Here is a 25321-nt window from a genome sequence, read left to right as displayed (position 1 = left end):
AAGTTTCTAAACTTTCATACTCGCTGGGTTGTATGAAGGTCTATATAATGGTCTAACCGGCATTCTGCTTCCTGGAATCATTGCAAACCTTCGTCCTGAAATTTTTTTTAAAAATCCTGATGATGTCGATGACAAGCTCTTTCCTAGGTCAGGCTAGTACACACAGCGGTAGCTCTGCCAACATACTGAGTTCGTCCTATGCTATATTGCTCTCCATTAATTGCTATGAGAATATATTATTCGAAAGTTAGCTTAAAAAAATATGTGTCATGTTGATGTGACATTGGTCGTTGTCTGCGAATTTGATGACATGATTGTTTCATTGGCATTGATGATGAAAAGATTAATTCATCATATAGTTCCCGTTAATAGAAATACGTTTATGTTAAAGTGCAGTCTGGGAGTTTCATTAGTAGCCTCATTTCCGTGAACGAACAAATGCGGGTCGGTTGCTGTGCATCGGATGTTAAAGTCCGGGTAATGTTTGTGAAACCAAAAGTTCACGAATTTAAATGAAAGTGGTTTTATAGAAATAACTTAAAATCATTGAATCTAGATCGCAATCACATGGAAGTCAGTTTGAAGCAAAATGTTGTTTTGGTGAAAGCTAGACTAGGAGCCCGAAAATAGGGGCATTGATACTTGAAGATCCTATGCCATCATCCGATTCCGCACTTTTATAAAAAAACAAGTGTCTGCACTGCTAAGAAATGATCTACTTTTTCTCTCGGGAGAACATGCCTGCGTTGTCAACATAATTGATGCGGACAAAACAACAGCCACTTTCTCCTCGGCTAAAAAAAGAACACAATTTCCTCTTTCTACCTTTGTCGACGCCACGCGATGACTTTGTAGGTGCTCTCATCTGCGTGGCCGACATGCGAGGCTCATCTGTTTTCCGAACGATTCGATTCTTTTGCGTTTGTGAATGTCATGTGAAGCAGATGGCTACCGTTGCATGTCAAGGGATTGGATCAGCTTGGCTCTGAGTTTCGCGCTTGTCCGCCCCATTCATCTGATTGAATTACGCTCACTAATAACACAATGTTTAATTGAACGCAATGTTTAATTGAGGTTCCTCATTTTCTCCCCAACCAGGGGTCCGTGCACCATTCAAATTTTTTCTTCTTCTTTGTAACGTCTTGAGAAAATGATGGGGTGGATCCATGTTTCTGAATGGAGACCGTTATATAAAGGTTATAATAAAGTTGCACTTTATAAGGCACCGTTTCCATTCCAAAAGCACCTTCCCTGCCTCCTCAGGGCCCAGCATCCACCTTGGGCCTTTCCTGATTTCCCCATCTGGCGGGGTTGCTTTGATCAGGAGTGTTCTGTGGTATGATGGAGCTGCCCGGCATCACTTGAGCTTAACAAGGGCACTACAGAGTAATGGCGAGACGTAAGGTTTAAACACAATGTCCCGTTGTTCAGAAGTCTGACTCCTTAAACCGTACGCCTATACTCTCCTCACAAACAACAACAAATTTCTATTTCATATTTGCAAGATACATGTAAAATGTACATACATGCACAAATAACATTAACGTAATATGCAAAAACATGTCACACAACTCCCAGCCTCAGATTACAATGCTACCATCTTGCATCCTTTCTTCATATCGTCTATTCTCGGCGCTCGTCTTTTTCATCACCCTGGCTGATAAACGTAGGATACCACGCCATCAAAAGGTCGCGACTTGACCTTCAAAATGGCGTACAGAAGAAACGATAATCCCTGATTCAGATTTCAAACAGATCAGTATCCCCGCGCAGCGTTTATCTTCCGACTTAGTTTCAGTCGTATGTCAACATTCTAAACCCAGCGGTGAAGTTTTGAGAGTATAAAGTTTGACTGCATCTCCAGTTAATCTGCTAACCCTTTTGTCTTGAGGTTATAAGGTTTGACTTGTATATGCGATCTCTATTGAGGATATTGAGGTTACATTAGACGATTGTTGTATTACGACAATTCCCAACAGCAGTATGGTGCCCCTCTTCATTCCGCATTGAGATCTGAGCTTGGGTGCTAGAGCGAATACATAAGAAGATCCCAGACCACAGTCTATTAAAACGCCAATCATAAAATTCATCCTTCTCAAATTATTTCTGTTGAAAAATTCAATCTACGGTATAGTCATGCAGTAAGGTAAGCTAAGCCGATTTCAGAAGATGTCTGCCTAACCTACAACGCAATCCTTTAACTAATTTGACCCTCGCTGATCCTCTATTAAAATCTTTAACCAACCAAGGCCTCAGGATGTACCACTTTCATCCTATTAGCAGCTCAGATGATTTCCTATTAAAACTTCTATTTTCAAAACGGTAATTATCCATCAGAGCAGACAGTTGCAATCGGTTTTCGCAAGTCTGATCTGACGTTGCGAAGGCAGATGACGTCTTGGTTGCATTGGGTGAAAGTGAAACAGCAAAATATCGATTTTGAGGCCGACAATAGGCAATGTTTTAATTTCTTACTGTTCAGTTAAGAACAAGTAATGCTGATTTTGAAATGTTGGTGACATTTCTGTACGCTAGCTTTTTACTTGGAATGAAAAATATTCAACCATCTGACAGCCCAACATATCAGGGGCGTTTAGTTACACCAGACAAATCCGATCTTGATCAATCCGGATGGGTCTAGATTGGTCTACCCAATAAACGCTCACCAACCCATTCTCCCTCCAAATTTAACATGTTAAACGACATTAAACGATTATGTGCATGGTATCTAGCTTGAATTGTGTACTCGGGATTGGTCTTACATCGGTGAAATTCGAGTATATTCATCTGAAAAGTAAACACAGGAAATGTCAGACGCATCTGTTGACATTTGCCTTCAGTTGTTTACAGCTGGATGGTGTTTTTGAAGACTTCAAATTGAATGTGGATTTCATCATGCTTTAGCGTGTTTCATACCTGAAAGTGGATAAAAGTTGTCGGAGGTGTTTTGAAGTTGTCTGCTTCTTTGAAAGAGGTGTGAGACATTTAGATTTTAGTTTGGTTGATAGGTTTTAGAATGGATGCCAAAACTAGAACTACACTTGATGACATTTTGAAGATCTAACGATTTGTTAATAGCGTTGTCATTTCGACTCTTCCATCACATTAGACCTTTGCATTTCAATTATTTCTTTTTCATATGAAATTGTTGTTATGTTGGCAATGCTTATGTAAAGCCTGTCAGCTGAACTGTCTTAAAATTGTGCAAAGTTTGAAATATTTCCCTCTAAGTCTTTATACTTTGAGTTGTAAAGAATTTGTTGTGTTTGGATTAACATCAACATTGCAATGTTTATAAACTCCTAGCCTGTCAGCAAAAAGCTGGTTTCCATGGTTTTGTGCAGTCACATAGCTAGGCCTTTACGCCCACTATGAATTCTTCCCCCTGGGGCAGGGAAGCCTTGTTCCACCATCTGACAAATGTTCAGAAATGAGCTGTGACTATAATTGCAGCTCACAGCGGTTAAAATTGCTTGTTTGCCCAGTGCTTTATGACATATTGTATCTTTTCTGCAACAACGCAAAGGTTTATTTCCTACCAGATTATCATTAAGAATACAACATTCTGCCTCCAGAATCTGCTCCCTTTATACAAAAAAAACAAAAATGAAACGAGAGATATTTTTTTGTCACTAACAGGATGAAGGTAAACTCAAAATTAGGAAGATTGTTGTCTTATGAGGTGCCAGCATATCATCTCTCATTTGAAGGGCTGGGAGGAGTGGTACATTCTTTTTGTTCACACCCGGGTAGTGTGTCCGCTTACCAGCAAGACTATAACCATGAAGGTGTTGGTGATACCAGATGGAAAAAACTGACATTGTATGATGTCATTCACGATGGACAGGCTTTACTTTGACCTCATCAGAACCATGTGACTGTGCAAAATATACATCAAGGTCTTGCCGATCTCTGTCTCCTTGTCATTTCTAAAGACCTAGCCAAAAAGAGAGGTTGTTTGATAACTTCTTTGCCTTGAGATAAATTTTCTGTTTGAAATCTGAACCAAAAGAATCATAAACGGATACCTTGGTTGCTAAGAATCATACGTTCTTTGAGAAATTAATTCAATCTTTCTGAGATATTAAGACTACACAGTGTGGCTGAATTAAGACTACCTGATTTCATTCATGATTAAGTGATGCAGTAGGCCTATAAACCGATAATTCTTTGGTGTGTCTTGCTGGGCTCTCTTCTTCAACTTCGATGATGATAAAAAGCGTTTGAGCAGCTTCCGCATTTTCCCGCAATTCTCAATGTTTGCTTTCTGTTCCCCTCGGAATGTTACGGTAAATGTTTTTGCTTACAACCGAGTGAGTGAATTCCTTCCTGGGGGGAACAATTTGAGTGTTTAGCTTAAATTATCCGCACACGCTGCCAATTCCTGAACCAAATTCCAGTTCAGCTTGGTGAAAATCTCCCCTCCTTGCACATCTTCTCCGAAAAATCCACAGACTCTTCTGATAAACTTAGATTGACTTGGTGCCTCAGTTTACCTGACTCGAATGACTTTAGAAATCAATAGGTTCAAGAACTCTGACTGGAATGTCTTAGGGGTCTGAACTCTCGCTGCTATTTAGCTTGTTTTATGAATGGGAGGTGATAGAAGCCATTTGTTCAAGGAGTGTCTGAGGATAAGGTACGTTAACCTCTGCTGAGCGCTCTGGGTGATACCGGGAAGTGAAAATTTGATATCGGAGCTATTTGGTTCATGAATAACAGAACAAACTGCTTGATGCAACAACATTGCTTTTGTTGATGTTTTCAAGTTTTGATGCTGTCTCTAAAGAAGCAGTTTTATTGGACTTGGATACTGGTTGTGTTACCTTACACCGAAGCTAATGCCTGTGACCTTAAGCAAGTCTCCGGAATTTGCTGTCAGTGTCCTTTGAATGAAAGATAAAACCAATATTGTGAGGTTTGAAGAGGGAGTCTGCTCACTGAAAAAGAAGAAGACAGCGGTTTAGCTAACACTATCTTTGCTGTATAAATAGTGTTTTGACATTTCATTCCATGAATTAACCAAAACATTCACAACTCCCTGGGAAAGGACCTTTCCAAACACACCAGAAATATGATATCACGTCTTGGAAAAGTGGCTAAATATTCGTTTCCTTGATGATGCCTTTCACTTTTTCCTCACTTCTCATTGAGAAAAAGCTCATTGAGAAAAAGTCTGATATTTCAGGTTTCTTGTTTGATCAAGGTTGGCACACCTGTGTATCTTCTTCAAACAACACCCTTTCCACGTTTGGATCAGATCATGTTTTTAAGATCATCAGAAAGTTCTTCTAAAAGAATTATGGTATGCATATTCCTTTACTGAGGCTGTGACCAGGATTGGCACACCTGAGCACTGATGTCAGAGGGTTGGTATAAAAGGGGAGGAAATTCCAATCTCAATCATTATGTGAGGTTAAAAACTGAGAATCACTGCCAGTTGTCATCACCTTCAATGAAAAGATGCTTTGGTTGGCGATCTGTTGAGCTTTTCCCATGAATTTCATGTTTAGCTTCACCTACGTCCACCTGTGTCGGTACGAAACATGCTCAGTTAATCCTCGGTGAACGTATTCTAAAACGACTTCCTGTCCAAGAAGGGTACAGTTTAGTCACTTAGAGCAATCGGAAATTCAGGAGACAGGGGAGTGCTTTAATACAAGTCAGTGACCCTTTTTCCCTCTGAGCCTTTTACTTATTGGTAGTTAGTTATTCTAACCTGGATGAAAGCATGCTATTCGGCCAGACGTTGTGAACTTCCTGTGATGTCAAGTTGATGAGAAAGGTTTTGAACGCACTTGCCCCGAATCCCTGCTGCATTTGACGGCTATTGATTAAGCCCCTCGTGTCAGGGTTTGCTTGGCAACGTGACTGTTAGAATGGTGACGGTCTGCACAGTGAACAAAGTCTGAATTATTGGCTGAATGGGATGCTCCTCTGATATTTTATCGGGAAACAAACGTGGCCTGAGTAAATGTTGTCGCAGTATTTAGTGAATAGTTAGTGTGCATTGATTTGCGTTGAAATAAAACGTCAGGGGGTCACTATTGAGGTACCTATTTGTCATCAGCAAATCCCAGGTTACTGACATTGTTGAACCGGTTGCTCCTAAAGGTGTTCGTAGATGACATCAGGTGCAACAGTCTTGGCTGTTACATTACCATTCCCAGGTTACTGATGTTGTTGAACCCGTTACTCCTAAAGGTATTCATAGATGACATCAGGTGCAACAGTCTTGGCTGTTACATTACCATTCCCAGGTTACTGATGTTGTTGGACCCGTTACTCCTAAAGGTGTTCATAGATGACATCAGGTGCAACAGTCTTGGCTGTTACATTACCATTCCCAGGTTACTGATGTTGTTGAACCTGTTACTCCTAAAGTTGTTCAGATCAGGTGAACACCAGCGGCAGTGGGTTTGGCTTTCATAACTCCCACATAACTTGTGATGTGCTGGTTTCTTTTGAATGTGTTCCACATCAGTTCTGCTCGAGTGTGGATTTGAAGATTTTATCTAAGATAATCCTTTAAATCTTTGCTACGCATTCATTAACTAAACTTAACCCATTCTGAAAGGGTTGACAGATTACCTTTTCTGTGGCATTGGCATTTAATGTTAATCATTACAGTTCTTTAGATATCACACTCTAACTAATACCATTACCATTGTCCTCGAGCACTTACACTAATGAAAATATATCTTCACGGGCATTCCCGAGAGGATGTGTACAGCTTTTAAAATGTCTGTTTTTAACTCGGTTTCTATTGACTTTTTGGCTGAGTCAGCATTGGGACCTGCCTGCGCGCTACTTACATGGATCTAATCCATGATTAATATGAAATGGAGAGGTTTATGTAAAAATTTATATGTTATCTAACTGTATGTACGGTATGTGTGCGCTATGGTTTGATACATTTCTTCATCAGATGTATACATAAGTGTATGGGTTTAGTTCCCAAAATGTCGAGAAGGTATTCGATTACAAAACTTGAGGTTTCCGAATGCTTTTGAGGTATTCCATATTTCTCTTAAATATTTAAAAATGGTGTCGCCAACATTTACGGTTACTGTGAGTGATATTAAGAAACATTTATAAATTTGCTTCAATTTTGATAGAACATCTGTCTTGTTCTTTTCTTCAAATCTTTGAAATGAGTCGATGTAGGCTTTCTTGCTGGTCACCTTGTCCCACGAGTGTAGCCTCAATTGATATAGCCCCTTGATAAACTGGGTTGGGATATCTAGTCTGCACGGACACCAGCTTTGCACTTTGACAGATTTGTTGTCAACCTACCCCCAGACAGTCATTCTATCCAATGAATTCTGCGTCTGTACAATTATGGCAATTGTAGAACTGATGTTTGCATTCTTTCCATCAGCCCTTTGACGAAAGGAGTCGGATTTATCAGCGCTCAGGTTCCAAGGGGCTGTCATGTTCCAAGGATTTCAGTTACTCTGCGACTACCCGGGCTCTACCTGGAGGTTTCAATGAAAGTTTAAAGCAGCCCTTTCATGATGCAAAGATAGAATTTTCTTAATCTTATATCTGTTCACTTGAAGTTCCTGGTATCAACCTACTTCATGTGCCAGCTGAGGAGCAGGCCACTGGGATTCTAGTTTGCAATAATAGATTGAAAGAAGGAAGAGGAAAAAATCGGATTATTTATCAATTAGTTGTGCAAATAACCCAAAGAGTTTTTAATGGCGTCGCACCCACGGTGTGAACTTTATCTAAACTTGGAAAGAAGATTTCCGTCGCGAGTACGGAAATAGCTTTCCGTCGTGAGCAGTTTGGATCCGTGTCACAGACGCTATATCACGGAAGTCCTTTTGGTAAAAAAGCCACTCCACACACTACCAACAATCTGATTAATTAAACCAGCAAGGGTAGCGGAGATTGAAAGCCAGAGATCGGACATGTTGTATGATAGCAGACGCTTGGACTAAAAGCTATTGATTGATGGTGTTCATTAGGCCATCTACACAACTATGCTCCGATACCATGTTATGTTAACCCTTTGGGGCAGTGGTGAAGCGGCGTGCAGATGGACACTACAGGAATGACATGCGATATTTATCCCTGTGATGAGTGATAAGAGTTGCTTGTCTACGGGCAGAATCACTTGTCGCAGCAAATTGCACTCAAAACAAATTAATCTTTATCTTTGCTACTGAAAGTTTGAATGGTTGATGCATGTCACTTGAAATGTTCACACTGTTTAAGAATGTGTTAGACAATGCTTTTGCGAACATTTTGAAAATAAATGCTAAAATATTGATTTCTTTGAGGATGCCTTCTCCTTGTTTTAAAAATCAATGATGCTCATCTCAAAGGAAAGGTGAGTATTGTGCCTGTCAAGGTCAAGCCATCTAATCTATTACCGACACTAAATGGATTCTGTGAAATCACCCGTCTTGATTACTTTGTGGGAGGAAACCACAAAACATTTGCCTTGTAATCTAAAAATATCTCTCGGTGCAGTCAGGGGAATGACTTACAAATGGTGGTCAGAGTTTCTGCCGGTTTCATCTTTTGGCTTGGTCTTCTGCTAGTGGATGCTGCTCAGGCCTACTCTGCATTATCTTCTTCACCAAGGTTAAGGACGCAGCCCCTGGCATCAATTTTATGGGACTGCATCACTAAGCCAAGTAAGTGGGCAAAAATGGCCCCCAAGGGGACCATCTTTTTTGCAGGTCTTGGTCAATTGGTAGACTAGAGGCGAAAAAAGCTGTTTTACGCCCCACCCATGACTAAAAGGGTAGCTTCTAGTCGACTTCACAGCACCTATCATTCAAGATCGAAAGCCAAGAATTCTGCTGTTTTATATGGGAGATATCTTTATCGTTGCCTCCCACTTTTTATGCTACCAAGATCCTTGCTGATCTTGTATACATCAACAGAGATTTATCAATGAAACATTGCGGTTCCTGCTGGACCACTAGGGAGTCGTTGCAGGCTATCAGAATGGACACAGGCACCTGGGCTTTACACCGCTATTACCCAGAACTCATATCGGACGTCCTTGCCAGAAAGATGGATTATGCGTTCAGATGCAGCACTTAGAAACGAATTACCAATTATAAAGAGATTTGGTAAGCTGTTGGGTCCCTGTGAGTCCCATCGGGGAAATTGAACTGAGCTGACACCGATTCTGGTCAGTGGTGAAATCTGTATTTATATGGTACCTTTCAAGAGAAGAACTACTGTACACAGATTTTCCCATATTTCTGTTCGTCATTCAGAAGTTAGGATCTAATGGCCAGGTTAAGAATCTAAGTCCTTGTGGGCTTCCGTCTCAAGTCTGGCCTTGGCCAGCAGTGCCACTTGGCCTGCGCAACGAGTGCCATTTCACAACATAACAGAGGAGGGCCAGTGCATCAGTCATTACTCCACTAGGTCAACCGACCAATTCAGAGGTGTCCTGAGGAACAATTTCATTAGTCTTTATACGCTATCCTAAAAGTTCAGATTGCTATCGTAACTCTCTGATGGCACTTGACCCATAAAACCTATTGGCATTACCTTGTACTCTATAAAAGGCTCTTTGACCAATTCAAGGGTTAAACTGAGCTCCTGCTAAGACTGGCCATCTGCTCGGACTATGCTGATGAATAATACAGGACTGATTGTGGATCTGATACAGTTCTCTGCCTTCATTCTCGCCAGATTTGACCTGATCCCTCAAACGCTATCAGTTCACTGGCTTTTCGTTAGGCACGCTTTCTTAGGTTAATCTTGGTCAAGATGTGCTTCTAAGCTCTCGAAAGGTCTCCAGATTCTTACCAAGATCAACCACAGTCGCAAGGCGATGGTGTTCTCTCTCTCTCATTGCCATAAGTGTGGTCACTGCAAGAGAAGTGAACAACCAATGTAGGGACTTTTAAATGAACAAGTGGCGATTACATTATCATGTGTGTTGGACATAAACACCCAATTCTGAACATGATATATGCCAGTTTAGCAAACAGTTCCCTTCCCTAGATGCATCTCTCGTGTCACCCAGGCTCCCTCTGGCTTGAAATATCCCAGTTTGAGGAGCACCCTGCCAGCAAGGAGCTAATTCCGCTTGAGTAGTTGCATTCATCCAGTGTCACCTAGGGAGAGAATCTTCCGCACTTCACGGTGATGTGACTTAATTGAAAATCAGAAGCAGCTGGTTCCTTTGAATACAAGATTATGCTTTCGCACCGGTTATAAATTTATGGTGAGAACTCGTCTGTCTAAAGCTTCTGGGAGCACCCAAATTGTTTGCCAAATGGTGGAAAAACTATCTGGTGGATCTAATCACTCTTTAAACTCCTAACAGCTGAAATTGAGTTAACCCGCTCCCGCTTAGCATATTCCATCTTGACTTGCAAGGATCCGAGATCGCAGTCACTTCAGCAAGCTCGCTACTGTAAGGAACTCGTAAATTTCAATTGATTGATATCGTATCTAAATAGGCTGGGATGCAACTTTGAATGTGAATGAGGTTTTCGGCAAGTGCTTCCTTCTGAAGCATTTCCCAACCGACATCAACCTTGCCTTGGCAACCGGAACCATTCCAGGAGCATAGCAAACTTAATAGTATCATTGCCCCAGCATCTTATTGTTGCCAACCTATGTGAGGAACAAAGGGCATCATTGTACTCTAATTCCCCAGAACTTCCGTATATGGTATTTGTAAAGATTTTCTGTTGGTTTGACGAACATTGGTTGCACTTGGAGGTATTCAATACATGATGTAATTCTGATCTGTTTTAGCTGTGTTAGTTGCCATGGTTTGGGTGCTTATAAATTCGTTGCAATGTGTGCGAAGAAATTGACAAAGTTGTGGCAGTGGAAGTTGTTGAATACGTCCCTACATAAGTGCAAGGTTTATGAATTCTATCATCTGTTATTTCCTTCCTTCAAGGTGCTGATCTAATGACTTTTAGCAGCCTTGGCGTCTAAACTCTTGGTATCTTCATGGGTTCCTTATTCAGCCAGTCTGGAACCTCTGATTCGTCATAAGCTACTCCGGTGCAACTGTCAACCCATCATGTCTACCGACAATCGACTAGTCGATTAAGCTTCAACTGGCACTTGACATCTCTCATGGAACATCTAAGGGCAGACATAATCTCCTCCTAAAACTTAAGACCAAGAAAAGAATCGCTAATGGCCATTGATTTATCAAAGGGTGGCTTTTGGCACTAAAACAGAAGGACAACAAGAAAGTTGCTATTAGAACAATCGAAAGAAAGTGAAAAGGTCAAAGGAGAAGTTTCGCTGAAGTGAAGTGGGAACTTGTCTCTCGGTGTCCCGAGTAAAAAACATATGATTGTCTTCAAGCAGACGAACAACAAGCTAGATGAGACCATTATCATCAGCAATACAAGGTTTGAAAGCAAGGGGTCAAAAGAAAAGTTTTTACTGAACTAAAGTGGGTGCTCTTAGACATAGTTGCGACTCTTCTCTGCTCAGAAGTGGAAGAAGTTAACAGAAGTTGAGACTTTTCAAAAAGTTGAAAAGAAACTGAACAGGTCAAAGCGAGCGCTTTACTAAGTCAGGTGCTTGCTCATTTTGCATCCTTAACTTTTCTCCGTGCTCTTTGTCCCAAGTTGCTACTCGACTCTTCTCCAAAGTAGAGGAAGGAGACAGAAAGTGGTAAAATCCATCATCATGTACAGTGTTCTCCCGAAAGCCATTTGTCAGGGCAGCCCACCCTACCTTGACAGCTTACCACCCTACCTTGGAGATGCCACCCTATCTCACTCTAGAATTTTGTAAAGGGTTTCTATAGGACCACCCTACCTTGTGATATCACGGGTACCACCCGAACTTGAGAAAACCCTGTGGAGAACGCTGATGTACGCTAACTTTGAACATCCTCCTCTAATTTTCACAACACCAGACGCTTCAGCAAACTCACAAAGAGTCATTTTAAGATGAATACACCAGACAAAATGCTAAAGAATTTTCTCCCCAGTTTGCTAAAATTAGCGAAATAGACCGATCAATTTCTGCGGCCACCACCTGCGACTCGTTGCAAATTTCCCACAAACTTCAAACTGAACGATTCATTTCAAGTACGTGGTTTTTACGTTTGTAAAGGGCGCTACTTGCAAAATAATATATTTTAATTTCCTTTAGAGGAATTAATTCAAACTCTCTTCAACAATTTTGGTGTGTCTGATGAAAGTTTGTACATACTCTAGGGTGAAATTGGCCCATTGTTGTTTAAAGCCATTCAAAATGTTCAGTTTGATGAGACAACGGTATGGCAACACGAAATTGTCTGATAGTCTGGACGTCATGTTCTGGCTTGGCCATTTCTTAGTTAATAATGAAGCATTCTGAGATCGGTGAAACTAGAGTATTTTGACAAAGCTAAACTAATCTATAGTTTGGTAGAAAAGGTTTAGAATAGCCAGTGAGCAGAATCTTTTGAAAGTCAGCATCTATATTGGTCCAGCGCTACTACAATACTGTTTACCTAAATTGAGTCTAATCAAACTCGTCCACAACAATATGCGAATCCCAAGAAGTGATGGACGCATCTCCCGATCTGATGGGGTACGGCTTCCCGCATTGACGACTAGGGAAGCCGATTTCCACAACTGCGATATATTGATTCATTCTGGGATGACTGGCCGAACAGATGGAAAGAGTCATTGAAGGCACCTGGTGTCGGTTGATCGGTATCATAGCCTGTCAATCGAGCAGATGGTTGTTGTAACCACGCAGAGCATGAGCCGGTTTAACCACGCAGAGCATGAGCTTTTTGGTTGTTTCCATTCAATTTGACATCTTTGATCAGGACACCTCTCTTTTAAGGCCAGCACTTGTCAGTATCAAGGGTGTCCACAATCGAGTTCTACTGTGCTTCCAATGTTCTCAGACACTGCTGTACCTTGAGCTCCATTCACCACCTGACTCGTTTATAAACATGAACCTGTGACAATACATCATAAGCTAATGTGCCTGAAGATGACACCTCTATTATTGGCCAAGTGAGACTTATCTCGACAGTCGATATAAAAGTACCGAGTATTGACATTGTTTTGTGAATGACGAAGTAAGTATCTCAAGTTCAGGGCTTGTTGTTTAGAACAAGGTAAGTCGATAATGTGGCTTTAACTCTAACTGGGTGTTATCTCCTTCAGTTAAACCCATTGGGCTTAATGCCAAGCTAAAGTTAACATCAAGTTAGTGGCTTACTTGTTTTGTACAACGAGCCCAGGCCATTTTCCTTCCAAGTTTGTCAACTCTGTTCACGGGTGCAAAATACTTGCATTGAAGGCCATATTTGATAACTTGACATGCTTGTGTCTCTAAAGTTGATTTTGTTGAACACAGCAAAGAAGAAATGAACTCAGTAAGGAAGTAATGAACTAAGTTATGAGGTAATGAAGTCAGTAAGGATGTAATGAACTCAGTAAAGAAGTAATGAACTCAGTAAGAAAGTAATAGAACTCAAAGAAAGTAATGAACTCTTAGATGAAGTAGTGAATTCAGAGATGAAGCCATGAACTCATAAATGAAGGAGTGAACTTTGTAAGAAAGTAATGAACTTAGTAATGAAGTTATGAACTCAGTAATGAAGAAAAGACGGCTGACCTCAGACCAGAATGCTGGCAGTGAAAACAGACACTGTTGGCTGACATTTTAAGCAGATATTGTTTCTAATATTGAACATGATCTTAAATGTCAACAGGCAAATCAGCTTCTTAAATGCCAAGGTTTAACAGCCCCCAGGCCAACCAGCTTATTGTTTCTAAGGTGAGCTAAGACAGACTGCCAATGTCAACCCTTGATAGAACAAGGTTGCTGACCACGGACCAGACTGCCGACCATCTTGGCAGTGACAGGAGACACATGGCCTAGTTTGCAGACATTTTTTCTAATATTGAGGGTATCTTAAATGCCAAGGTGTAACAGCCCCCCAGGTCAATCAGCTTATTGTTTCTAAGGTGAGCTAAGACAGTCTGGCAATGTTAACCTTTCCTCGAATGACAAGATCAATATTTTCATTCTGACTTTCTCTCCGATGCTTTTTCTGGCAGATCTTAATCAAGCTCATGAAAATATATCTGATCCTGATGGCCTCGTGTGGTTTAGGAATTGGCCTCGTGAACGAAATGTCAAAGGTTCGTGCCTCTGTGGTAGCTGTCTCCGATACAAACTGCCTTCTTGGCACATTGGATTAGAGATAGGAGTTAGGAAGTGAAGAGTGTCTCATTAGCCAAAATCTCGCTACAACAAGTCTACAGGGTGACACTGAATGAAAAACGAATGTCACTTTTTCTGCCAACCGGACCAAGCACCAAAAATTGGCCGTACCTCGATAAATCTTGAATGCTAATGCACTGAATAGAATTAGTAGGATTAGAACCTGTTCTCTGGGGTGATCTCATATGAGCTTTGAGTTTATGAGATATATTTGCCAGCAAACTTGGTCTCCCCATTCAACTTTTGAGCAAATGTTTGCTAGAATACAGGATTTCACCAAAATCTGCTACTTTTCCCTTCACCTTGCTTCCTTGCTACAGAACAAGCTCAAATTGATTACCAGCATCTAAAAAGATAGTTGCCTTAATTGCCAGCTGGTTCCCTCCGACCTCATCAATATTCAGATGATGGTATTGTCTCAGCTGACAGTTGGATGGGACAAGTATCACATAACACTGAACATTTTCCCTTCTGCATAACAGCTGAGGCTATTTGAAAAAGCTATGCTGTAAACTATGAAATATTCTCAAAGTAGCTAGAAGCTAAAAGTTGGCCCACTCATTTCGTTTTCATTTAGCTGTTGACTAAATTCTGCATTTCCTGATAAAATTTAATGGTCAATGGTCAAAACAACAAAGCCGGCTGTTTCTTCGACTTTCCTGGAATCATTAGAGAAAACTTATCAATACTTTTGTCATAGACCATGATGGTAGAAACGTGGTTTCAAATGGTCGAATATGAGATGTACCTGAAGGCTGACCAACTCCCATTAGGAAATAGAAAAGTCAGCCTGGTTTCCACTTAGGAAAAAGTTGTACAGGAAAGTTTTCCGAGTCCGTTGTGTTTTGCCAAGACCGGTACTATTTGTCAGTCTTTGCCCATCAGAAAGCTAGAATCAGATGACAGTCACGACACTGTCAAAAGTTGTGCAAAATGACTTTTTTTTTCTTGCAATTTTTAGATTGTTTCCATTATCTTACTGGATAGCCGACAAAGGTGATATTGAGTAGTTTGTCCGATGTTTCATATTTCCTATTAGCCTCTGTTTGCCTTACTTCTTTTTGTAGTCTAGATATTCTGTTTCTCCACCATTCACAATATAGTGCAACATTTCAAAGTAGGTAGCTTACCTGGTGGCAAAAATGTGTTGCAGTAATAAAACTCACTTGTTGCAGGGCACACGTTAAAGCCATGATATTTTGTTGCCTTGCTTACGATTCTCTCCATGTTTTTCATTGCAGGAGTTTGCCACTCTTACGAAAGAACTTAATCAGGTACGGGACCAGCTTTTGGAGCGAGAGGAGGAAATCACGGAGTTAAAGGCCGAGAGGAATAACACCAGGGTAAGTTTGTGACAAATAACACCAGGGTAAGTTTGCGACAAATAACACCAGGGTAAGTTTGTGACAAATAACACCAGGGTAAGTTTGCGACAAATAACACCAGGGTAAGTTTAACCAAAGTTTAAACTATTTTACTGCATCAAAGTGTTTTTAATGGTGCATACCTAAGCTTCCGACTCTGTAAAATGGTTTAAACTTTTGTCCAAAATGGCAGCCGGTATTGGAATGACGGAGTTACGCGGCTGCACTGGAGTCTTCCGTGGAAACCATCATCGACCAACTTTCAGCCGCCGTTATGGGGATTGGTACACACTGCAATTGCCGTGGGACTTATCTGTGTCTGGAATAAAAGCTCAATGCAGCTATTACCTTATTTTAAAAGCTCTATTTCGGCGTATGATATCAGTCATTTTGGTAAAAAACCATTAGCACAGGATAATGTTATCGATATTGTTGGTGCGGTTCAATAATGAGAACAAATAGAGAGATCAAAATAGGCTTTGTTCGATATTTGTTAACTGATTGGAAGAACAATAACAAAACTATTCTGTTGGATTTATTTTCGTAATTAGAACGATTTTAATATTTCATATTAAGCGTTATCACCAGGACGTTCTGTTGACATGCTCTAGCAGTGTGAATATCACCAAGGGAAGGGGGGAGATTTGGGAATGTAAAAGACGTCACCTGAGAGACTGATCGTTTGGCAGACAACTTATCACAAGATCTTTTAATTACATAAAGTTTTCAAACCAGTGCGGTGAAGTACAGGTATGACTTGATACAAAACAATACGCCAAATTTAGCAAGTCCAAAACCTCAGATTCGTAGGCAGTTTGGCTGCAGCCAGCCCAACTGTGTTTAGAGAGAGAACCAAGCCCTCCAGTTTGGTATCAATTCTTTTTGATCTGATTGCACAGATTGTGTCGTGATCGAATCCTTTTGCGTAAATTATGTATTTTCGGAACATTTCATCAAAATATTACCTCAATCTATTAAATGGTTGGTTTTCTTTCAGTTAACTGCTATTAGTGTAAATGTGATGTTGCCAGAAGATCATTTATCTCACTTTAAGTAATATGATGGCTTGACATTTTACTGTTAAAAAGACTATGGACTTGGGCTTTTAGTGCTCTATTCCTGACATCTCCATGGGAACGTTAAAAAATCCATACGCTTTGAATCGAAACTTGAAGCAAACATCACATATCATATCGGCTATCGTCAAGTGCATGATAGGGGTTGGTATAGTTAGACTGAAATACCTCACCTATGCGGCAATAATGCTGGTCTACTTGCACTTGGCCATATTGTCATAAAAATTTCAAAAGATCAAATTTATGATTTATATCACATTGAATGAGTTTTGGTGTATTGGTCGGCAACAAGGTGCTAAATTGATTTTCGTGTTTAATTTCATGTACTGCACATATTTCATCACTAGCCGTAGCATAAAATGAGGCCGCCGATGGTATTTTTACGCTAAGAGGGCAAGGATGATTGTTTGTGGGAAGTACTTAACCAAAGAAAAAGGAGTCCTGTGGTAACGCAAAGTAGATTGAAGTTGTTGGTGTCTCTTGGTTAATGAGATAGTCATCTTGGTCTCCAAGGTTTTTGTGTCTTATCAAAATTACCCTGGCTACATCTAAAAAGAGTAGAAGAGCATGAGGTTCAAGATGTATTAAGGGAGTAGTAAGAGGACGGTTATATCCATAAAAGGGTTGTCAACTCCCCTCCCTGAGGTGGCATCCGTTGGGCAGCAATCCCCATGTTGAGTGCAGTGGCTTATATTTCTGAATGAAGGGTAGACCATAGTACTGCCATTTTCGTTGGAACTTGAAATCCTAACGTTATTAGAACTTCTTCAAAATGAAGTGAGTGCCCATTGAAAACCTGGGAGGCTGTTCTCTGGAACACAAAGAACAGACTCCCACCCTTGAAATGGTTGTACCTGTGGTCAACCCTTAGTATGGTGAGTCTCAGTCTTACAGTCATCGGTTCGAACCCCAGTGGACGTAGATCGATTTGCATCACATCCTTTACCAGAATAATATGTTCATTTTCAACTTGTTGAACCAAAATACATGTACACACCAAATTGTTTTGTCATCAGTAAATCTTAATAGAGGGATAGACGGACTCTGATAGGAGTTGATATTGAGTTGTACGCTCATATTATCAGTTGGTGGTCTATTGGTTATTGTCAAGCGTAAGCCATTGGGAAATCTATTTGTTACGATAACATCTGCCAAATACAGATTTCATATTATAACGGAGCAGTTGTGGGTTGATAGGCTTGCCTAGTAAGACATATACAGATGCTGGTATAAGCCAAATCGGGTTGGGTGATGTTGGCATTGTGGCCAACCGTGTCAAGATGTCACCCAGTGCTGTTCTGCTTGTGCAAATAATACACATGCTATAGTATTGCCTCATCGGCAATCTGACGAGTGGCAAATTTTCGCACGCTATAACTCGGGTGAGGTTGCATCGAAAGTTCTCCAGAACTGTGCAAGCTATGCTCACCAAATTTGAACTGTTATTAGTCAAGATCACCAGCTCTAATCTTACACCAGATGTGATGGTGTCAGACCTTGCACTCCTGTGATACGGTCTTTTGAACAAGCTCGGACAGGCACTTCTTGGGGGGGGGGGAGGGGGCTAGGAATGGGTTACAAAATGATAGGTCCTTCAACGGGATTCAAGTGGGATGCATAGGTTTGTTGAGGAGGCGAAATGTTGTTCCTGTTGATGAAAAAACGAACCACTTGCCATGATTCTCGCCACATTGATCTCAGTATCCAGATTGATCTGCTAATGAAGGCCTTATCCCACTAGCACATTGTCCGAACTGCATGATTTTCTCTGCCATCGACAAAGCTGACAGTCAGTGTCATGTCCTACAAATTGCAACTTCACCTGTGGGGATGTCTGAGCATGCCTTATCTTCGAAAAGTTGCCGCAAATGTCCCAGAGCAGTCCTCGACCAACACAATGCCAATGTTATCACCACGAGCAGGCGGCGTGACTGCACGACCCAGGAGAATGCACTGAATGATGGGTAGAGATCGCTGCGAGGAATATGGACCACTGATGCCTGGGGGGGGGGGGGGGGTTGAGCGATTATTTGGCGATTGTAGCAAGGTCTGTGTTGGAAAAAATGGTGAATTATCTTTGGGGTTTGATGATGAATCAGATTCCATACCGATGCTGCAGTACATATTATGGAGTTCGATTTGACCTGGTCATTTTATAGCTTCATTGCGATCGCCAGCTGAATGCTGACGGCATACATGAATGTACTTGCAAGCTCGTTGTGCTGGCTATGCCCCTCATGTTAATTTTTCACGGATCATGAGTTAGGTGGCGTACTGGTTAAGGTGTCCAACTCTCAATCCGAGGGTCGCGGGGTATAACCCCCGATCCGGCCCTCACTTTGTCCTTTGCAGGCCAAGCTCATGTGAGCATCTCCTTGACAACCATGGGTACTTTTGTGGAGACCTTTCATAGCGACAGCTTTGTCATGTGCGTTGAGACAGGCCTTTGGCTAAAACCATTAAAAGTGCTTTTTAAAAGCTATACTTTTTAAGTGCTTTTTAAAAGCTGTGCTTTGTGAAGTCTGTTGATAGCCTCTGTTCATTTTTGCCCCAGGCAAGTGAACGTCAGATTTGGAATGAACATTAAACGACTGGGCACTTGTGGATGTGTGACCAAGGTAATATGGACCGTCTTAGTTTTTGCGTTCGAAGTGTCTAGTGACGCAGATGCAGACACAAGCCTTGGGCCTGCTCAGAAAGTTGATCAAAGTACATCTAAAGTCTCAATAGAAAGGGGTACTTTGATTCACTTTATCGATACCTATCAGACAAATGGACATTTCACTTAAAAATAAAAGGTTTGGAATTGATATAGAAGTATTGGATGTTTTACTGTCAAGATGCCCAAGGTGTTATGTGAATAGTTAAATCCAGTGCAATGAATATTTCTTGTTCATATCAATGAAATAACAAATACTTGGACCCCTGAGGTCACAAGCTTGATTCCCAGACAATCCTGGTTTATAGTCTTGTTACAGAGGGTGACTCTTTAACAGTGTAGGTTTCCTCCTACTTTCATTACAATTCCCCAGATAGAGCTGACGCTCAGCTCTCAACTCAATACTGCACAGTCTAACTTTGGCGACTGTTTCCAAACATGTTGTCCTTCGGACAAAGTCAGCACCGCCTCCAGCCACACTGGTATAAACATTACAAAACGCCATTGACGTAAATCCCTATAAAGACACTGAGCTCATTACTTGGCTATAGGGTTCGTACGGCAAACAGATAATAGCGCGGTAAAGATGACAGACAACATGATTACTTCCTGCTAGATGCTTTGATCAGCCCGTCATCTGTGAATTTTCGCTGCGATTTCCAATTTTCAATTACAGCCGACCGACTGAGTGTGCCTCGCTCTCCCGACGGACCTCTTCGTTATTAGCGTGGCTAATTACCAATACTTAGCATGTTACCATTTTTTTTCTTCCTCGGAAAATACAAGCATATGGATGGATTGTCACTCTATGATAAGATACTAGCCACTTCTGCATGATTTTTCAAGCAGACAAGCAATCATTTTGTCTCTCATAACAGTGATAATTATTGCAGGTCACTACAACAAAAAATCTCTTGTTTGCGGGTGCTTGATTCCATACCCAGTTTCTCAAGTTTATGTTGCTTTTCTTCAGATCTTTTCAAGGTCTTTCCTTCTTCTTGCAGCTGCTGCTAGAACATCTCGAGTGCTTGGTCTCGCGACACGAACGTTCGCTCAGAATGACGGTCGTCAAGCGGCAAGCCTCGTCCCCAGCAGGCGTCTCGAGCGAGGTTGAAGTGCTGAAAGCCCTCAAGTCATTATTTGAGCATCATAAAGCTTTAGATGAAAAGGTAAGAGATATTTCAATGAAGATATATTTGATTTTCTTGTTTGTGCTTTATTGGAAAATTACCAATTTCAAGTTACATGTATATTTGTCAGTATCTAGTATTGTTTGGCTCCTTTCCACGCGATATTCCTTGGGGCTCTCAATTTCATATACAGCTTTGGAGAGAGGCTGGTCTTTGATTTTGATTCTGCTATGACTTCATTTACTGACGACTGGCTCACTGTTGGAAATGTTGCAGAAATGCTACATCAATTAAAGGTTTGAGGAGCTTAGGCTAATTTGGCATTGGTCCTTTCTTGTGAAAAGGCCTGGCTCTTTTCATCGGGCTTTCAAAAGAATCCTTGATAAAAGCTTTTTGGAGAATACATACAAAAGCAACTGCAATATGTTTGTGGTGCAACTCTCGGACCTTCCCTCTTGATACTGTCCCAGACATGACCGAAATCATTGAAGAACTTGGCCAAGAAATGACCCTGCTCAAATCCAGTGAAAACAGGCTTGTAATGATTAAACCAGGACGTACTTGCTTCCCCAAGGAATGTGCGTGTTTGCTGAATATTAAGCAGCAAACAGTGGCTTATTCCGGCAGATGCTCAGACCTGCCCCTTGCTTGCTTTTACTATAGGCATGGCCGAATTCATTGAAGAAATTGCCCGAGATATGACCCTCCACAAATTTTAGGCAGGAATCGTAATTGGTGATAAACAAGGCCGCACTGATTAAACCAGGACAGGCCACCACCATGGTCCACGTCCCAGAGGAATTGGAAGGATTGGCAGAATATCAATGTAGCAAACTAAACCGCTTCCGACTCCGGCAGGCACATTGACAGATACATGGACTATCGTATGTGAGAAGCCAAGAAATCGCATCTTTTGTTGGCAGGGGGAGGATGCTAACTTCGAATTTTTCGAAAATAAGTGTATTAACTTTTGCTTCCAATGCAGCATTTTCATGAATGAAAAAGGTCGACTTGGAATGATTTATTGCTTCAGTGCAATTTGAAAGCCCTGTGGGCATGCTGTGGCAGTTCACGGGAAGTTTCATTCAAAAATGGGAGAGAAAATAACTGATGATTTTGAATTCTCACATGGTACTCTGTCGGTGTGAAAACTAGCACGGGTAAAAAATCAATGGAATTTGGCAATGCTCAACTGACTCCAGCAGCAATGAAACATTTGATGGCGCATTACCGGAACATTTGCCGGAATTTTATAGACAATCTGTCAAACCTGATGTCCGCTGCTCCCCGTGGAACCAATACTCGTCATGATGCTCTTTCCGCGATCGTGTTTTGGCTCAACAGCATTGTTTTGATATGTCCCGGATGACCATTTCTCATGATCCGTGGCATTTCCTGATAAAATCTCATCCTACCGATGAATTTCAAGTCCCCTTGAATTCGAATTAAACATCCTGCATAACGGTAGAAAAAATCCCCCGACCTTAAGTTAAATTAATCAATTTTGGCACAAGTCTTTTGACTCTGCCTGGTGTCAAATTGTCGGGGGAAAATTCCCCACCCACCATTGCTTCTCCTAACTGGTTTTATGTGATGGTCAATCGAGATCAAGGGCTTCAGTCCTTATGAGAAAAAGGACCCTTACCATTGAGAGGAGGACAGACATGAGCCGAATCCGATCTCTGGACAGGTCTCCTTGTCTATCTTGCATCATTCCACCTAGAGAGGTATTAATGGGTACCGGTCAGAAATGCTCAGACTGTACAAATAGTGCAAATTGAGCAGCTCATCTGAGTTTGACTGAAAGGTTTCAGGACAGTGCAAGGTAAAGGCGTGAAGTCAGCTTATAATCTCGACCGCTGTTGATATCAGACGATAATCCCAGAACCTTCATCTTTGTAAAATGGCATCTTGCATGTGCCCATGAGCAGTTGTGACTGACGTGGAACTGTCTAGCTAACTCAGGGTCTTTGGTTACAACCCTGGTTTTGGCCAGAACCTCTTTGGGTAAAAAGCATTGTTTGTTTTTATAACTCATGTATCATAACATAGTTAAATGTCAAGTGCAAAAGCTATAGTGGTGTTTCCATGGAAAAATCAATTTTTGCCCTGTAATGCAGTAAACGGAGGTAAATGGCTTCTGTAGGTGATATCGCCCTGTCAACTTGATGAGATGGTGTCGATGACTGGTTGTCAGTTAGTTCCCTATGAGTGGTGTCGGGAGGATAGTGCCCTATGAGTGGTGTCGGGATGGTTGCGGTACCAAACTTTCGCTGCGACCTTGACTAGTACAGTTCAATTCAGATACTTTCAGCCAGGAATTCGTAGCGTTTTTGCTGTATTGAATTGGAACAGAAAGTTAGTTTACAGGAACTGTTCACAAAAAGTGATAATGAAGTTGTAAAATATAACAGACAAACTTCTCTCTTGACATTGGCCTCTACTGAATGGTGCATCTGAAATGTTCTCCAGAAATGATTGGTGAATGAATTATTGCACGTATGTTGTGGGAATGTTGTTAATTTGGACCAGTTCTGTACCTGTAACAGAGAGGGATGCAATTCTAGAGAATTCAATCAGAAACACAAGTCAATCTAACGCGATATAAAGTCACAAGCAGACGTACTGGTTGCTTTCTACAAGTCATTGATTTCTGATTAACGAGGACTACAAAAGACTAATGAGAATTCAATTGTGGCCTTGCGTCGCTTTATTGCAATTCAATTGGTATCGGTAGAAGGTCGGTGAATATCCCTGTGAGCTCCGCAGATGGGCTTGGCATCCTGATCATGTATGATTTAATATACCTGTCCACGTTGAATAATTCATAAGCTGTGTTGTTATTCCTGACAGTGTTGTTTATCTCCCGATTGGGCGTCCCTTTGCGACGCTTAAAATGTGATGCTTGGGGTAAAATATAGGCCATTGATGGTGGTGTGTAATTGGATTAGTTAGCTGGCCGTGTTTTGTATGTATGGAGATGTACAATAAATCAAGGAACTTTTCTAAGCCTTTTAATTTATATTCACACGTTACCTAAATCTTGACGTGAAATATAGATTGTGCATGATTTGAGTAGCGGGCCATATTAAGTTAAAGGATACCATACTGGAGATATGGGTTTTCGCCAAGCACCGCTGGGGTTGAGCTAAAATGTAGGCCAAAACCATGACGAATTTAAGCTGGAGGGTGGAGCCCAAGAGCCCTGACAGGCAGTCTACCTGAGGGTAGAGTAATTGGGCAGTTCCCCGCATCGCTCCTCTGTTCCTCTTGGCAGTCCACGAAACAACAGTCCATGGATACACCACTGAATAGAGTGAGAAAGGTGTCAGAAGGCTAAAGCCATGTCTTGGATACCAGAAAATGTTTCCCATACTCTAGGTGTGGCTTGAAGCCAAGTTTTATTCCAGGGCCTGCTCACGGCTGACTTTACCTCATATTGGCGATAATCTCATCGCACACACTTTTTCCAAACAGCTTTTCAGGAGTGATAGTCTACCTCGTCAAAGCTTTAGTACTCATTCTCGAAAAAAAGTTTACGAAAGCGCCGTCTCCAAAGCTCTGACGGCCAGCCATCAAAGATCATGGTTAGCACCGCGAACTTTGTCATAATTAACGTGCCGCCATGAACACCGATAATCGCATCAGAACGAGAACACGTCAACTGCACTTTGAGCCGGCAACAGACCATTCCGACCAAATTTCATTATTTTCATAAAGCGTTCCCGCGCTACACTCGATTAGTGCGGCAATAACTGACAGTTTTTTGCAGTCGGTTTGAAAATGTTAATCTGTGGGCTCAGTCGTAAATAATCAATGTTTTAGTAATTCATTATGATCAATTTTGTCAATGAGTGGATAAAAATCTGCTTTGATCACGTTGATGAAATATCTTATAAATGAATGTGGCTTAATTTTTTTTCAAGAAGCACTATTCATCTTTCCGTAATGTGCAGTGTCAAGCACTCGACATGACTTCTAACTTTGCCGGAAAATATTTAACCACAGGTTCACCTATGTTTCATGCATTTTTTTGTAGTTGTCCCCTTATCCTTCCCTTTGGGGCATTATTATCAGCTGTGCATGACTAGTAGCCCTTGGGCTGGGGCTGTAAAGCAACCAACACATGATGGAATCTAGGCATGGCCATCAGCTATACTCATGATGCAGCTAGTCCTGACGAAGGTGCAATGGTCTGTTGCCTGTAAGTTTTCCTTAACCTTGTTGACACGTCCGGTTTCTCATGGTTTTACACTCCCTTAAATGTAGAATTGATGAGATTTATAACCCTTGGTGATCAAGATGCCCTTGACTGGGATCCTTGTGATTAGTTGCCCTCGGTAGGCCAGCTAAAGACCAGTTTCTTCAGAGTCAGATTTGATTTCCATGAGACAGCTTTGGAGACATACAGTAGGATTGGGCCATTGGTATACATTGGTGAGTATTCACATGGTACCAGTCTACATCACGCGTGCAGGAACCTGGTAGATAGCATTTCCTACATTTCTCATAAAATTTGCCATACCCAGAAAAAAGTAGATATATTTTGCCAAGTTCCTTATATGTCTCCACCTTATCCCATCACCAAAGGCACAATTGAATTAGTGCATTGGTTACCGATCTTATTTCCTTCATCCACTCCGCTAATTGAAAATAATCAACCATTAATGATTGACTAATGTTGATTAGTTTCCATCAGTTGGGACTGGGTGAAAACAATACCAGACTGTTGGCCGTGAAAGGACCTGTAGTCTGGTGGCATGTTGAAAGTTGCAGTATAGGGCCTACCTGTACAAGGTTCAGACAAGATTTGTCTCTGGTTCAATAAAAAAATAATCGGATATTAATGACTAATTAATGTGGAATCAAACACAGCTCATGCAACTCAATTGTTCC

General features: G+C 41.3%; 1 protein-coding gene across 19 annotated transcripts in view; it reads left to right on the top strand.

Moving 5' to 3' along the window:
- The window catches only part of LOC135492535 (liprin-alpha-1-like), a 145285-nt gene that overhangs the window by 66395 nt on the left and 53569 nt on the right, over positions 1-25321 (top strand). For all 19 annotated transcript variants that reach the window (XR_010448085.1, XM_064779060.1, XM_064779059.1 and 16 more), the window contains 2 exons: positions 15438-15539; positions 20300-20464. Coding sequence is in view for 18 of the 19 variants with exons in the window: in XM_064779060.1 (XP_064635130.1) it covers positions 15438-15539; positions 20300-20464 (267 nt within the window). In the remaining variant the exon portion in view is untranslated. The remainder of the gene's footprint in view (positions 1-15437; positions 15540-20299; positions 20465-25321) is intronic.

The sequence above is a fragment of the Lineus longissimus genome, chromosome 8, assembly GCF_910592395.1.
Source record: "Lineus longissimus chromosome 8, tnLinLong1.2, whole genome shotgun sequence".
Taxonomy (NCBI): Eukaryota; Metazoa; Nemertea; class Pilidiophora; order Heteronemertea; family Lineidae; genus Lineus; species Lineus longissimus.
Note: the sequence above shows the minus strand (reverse complement) of the source record. Positions and strands in the feature narration are given on the sequence as shown.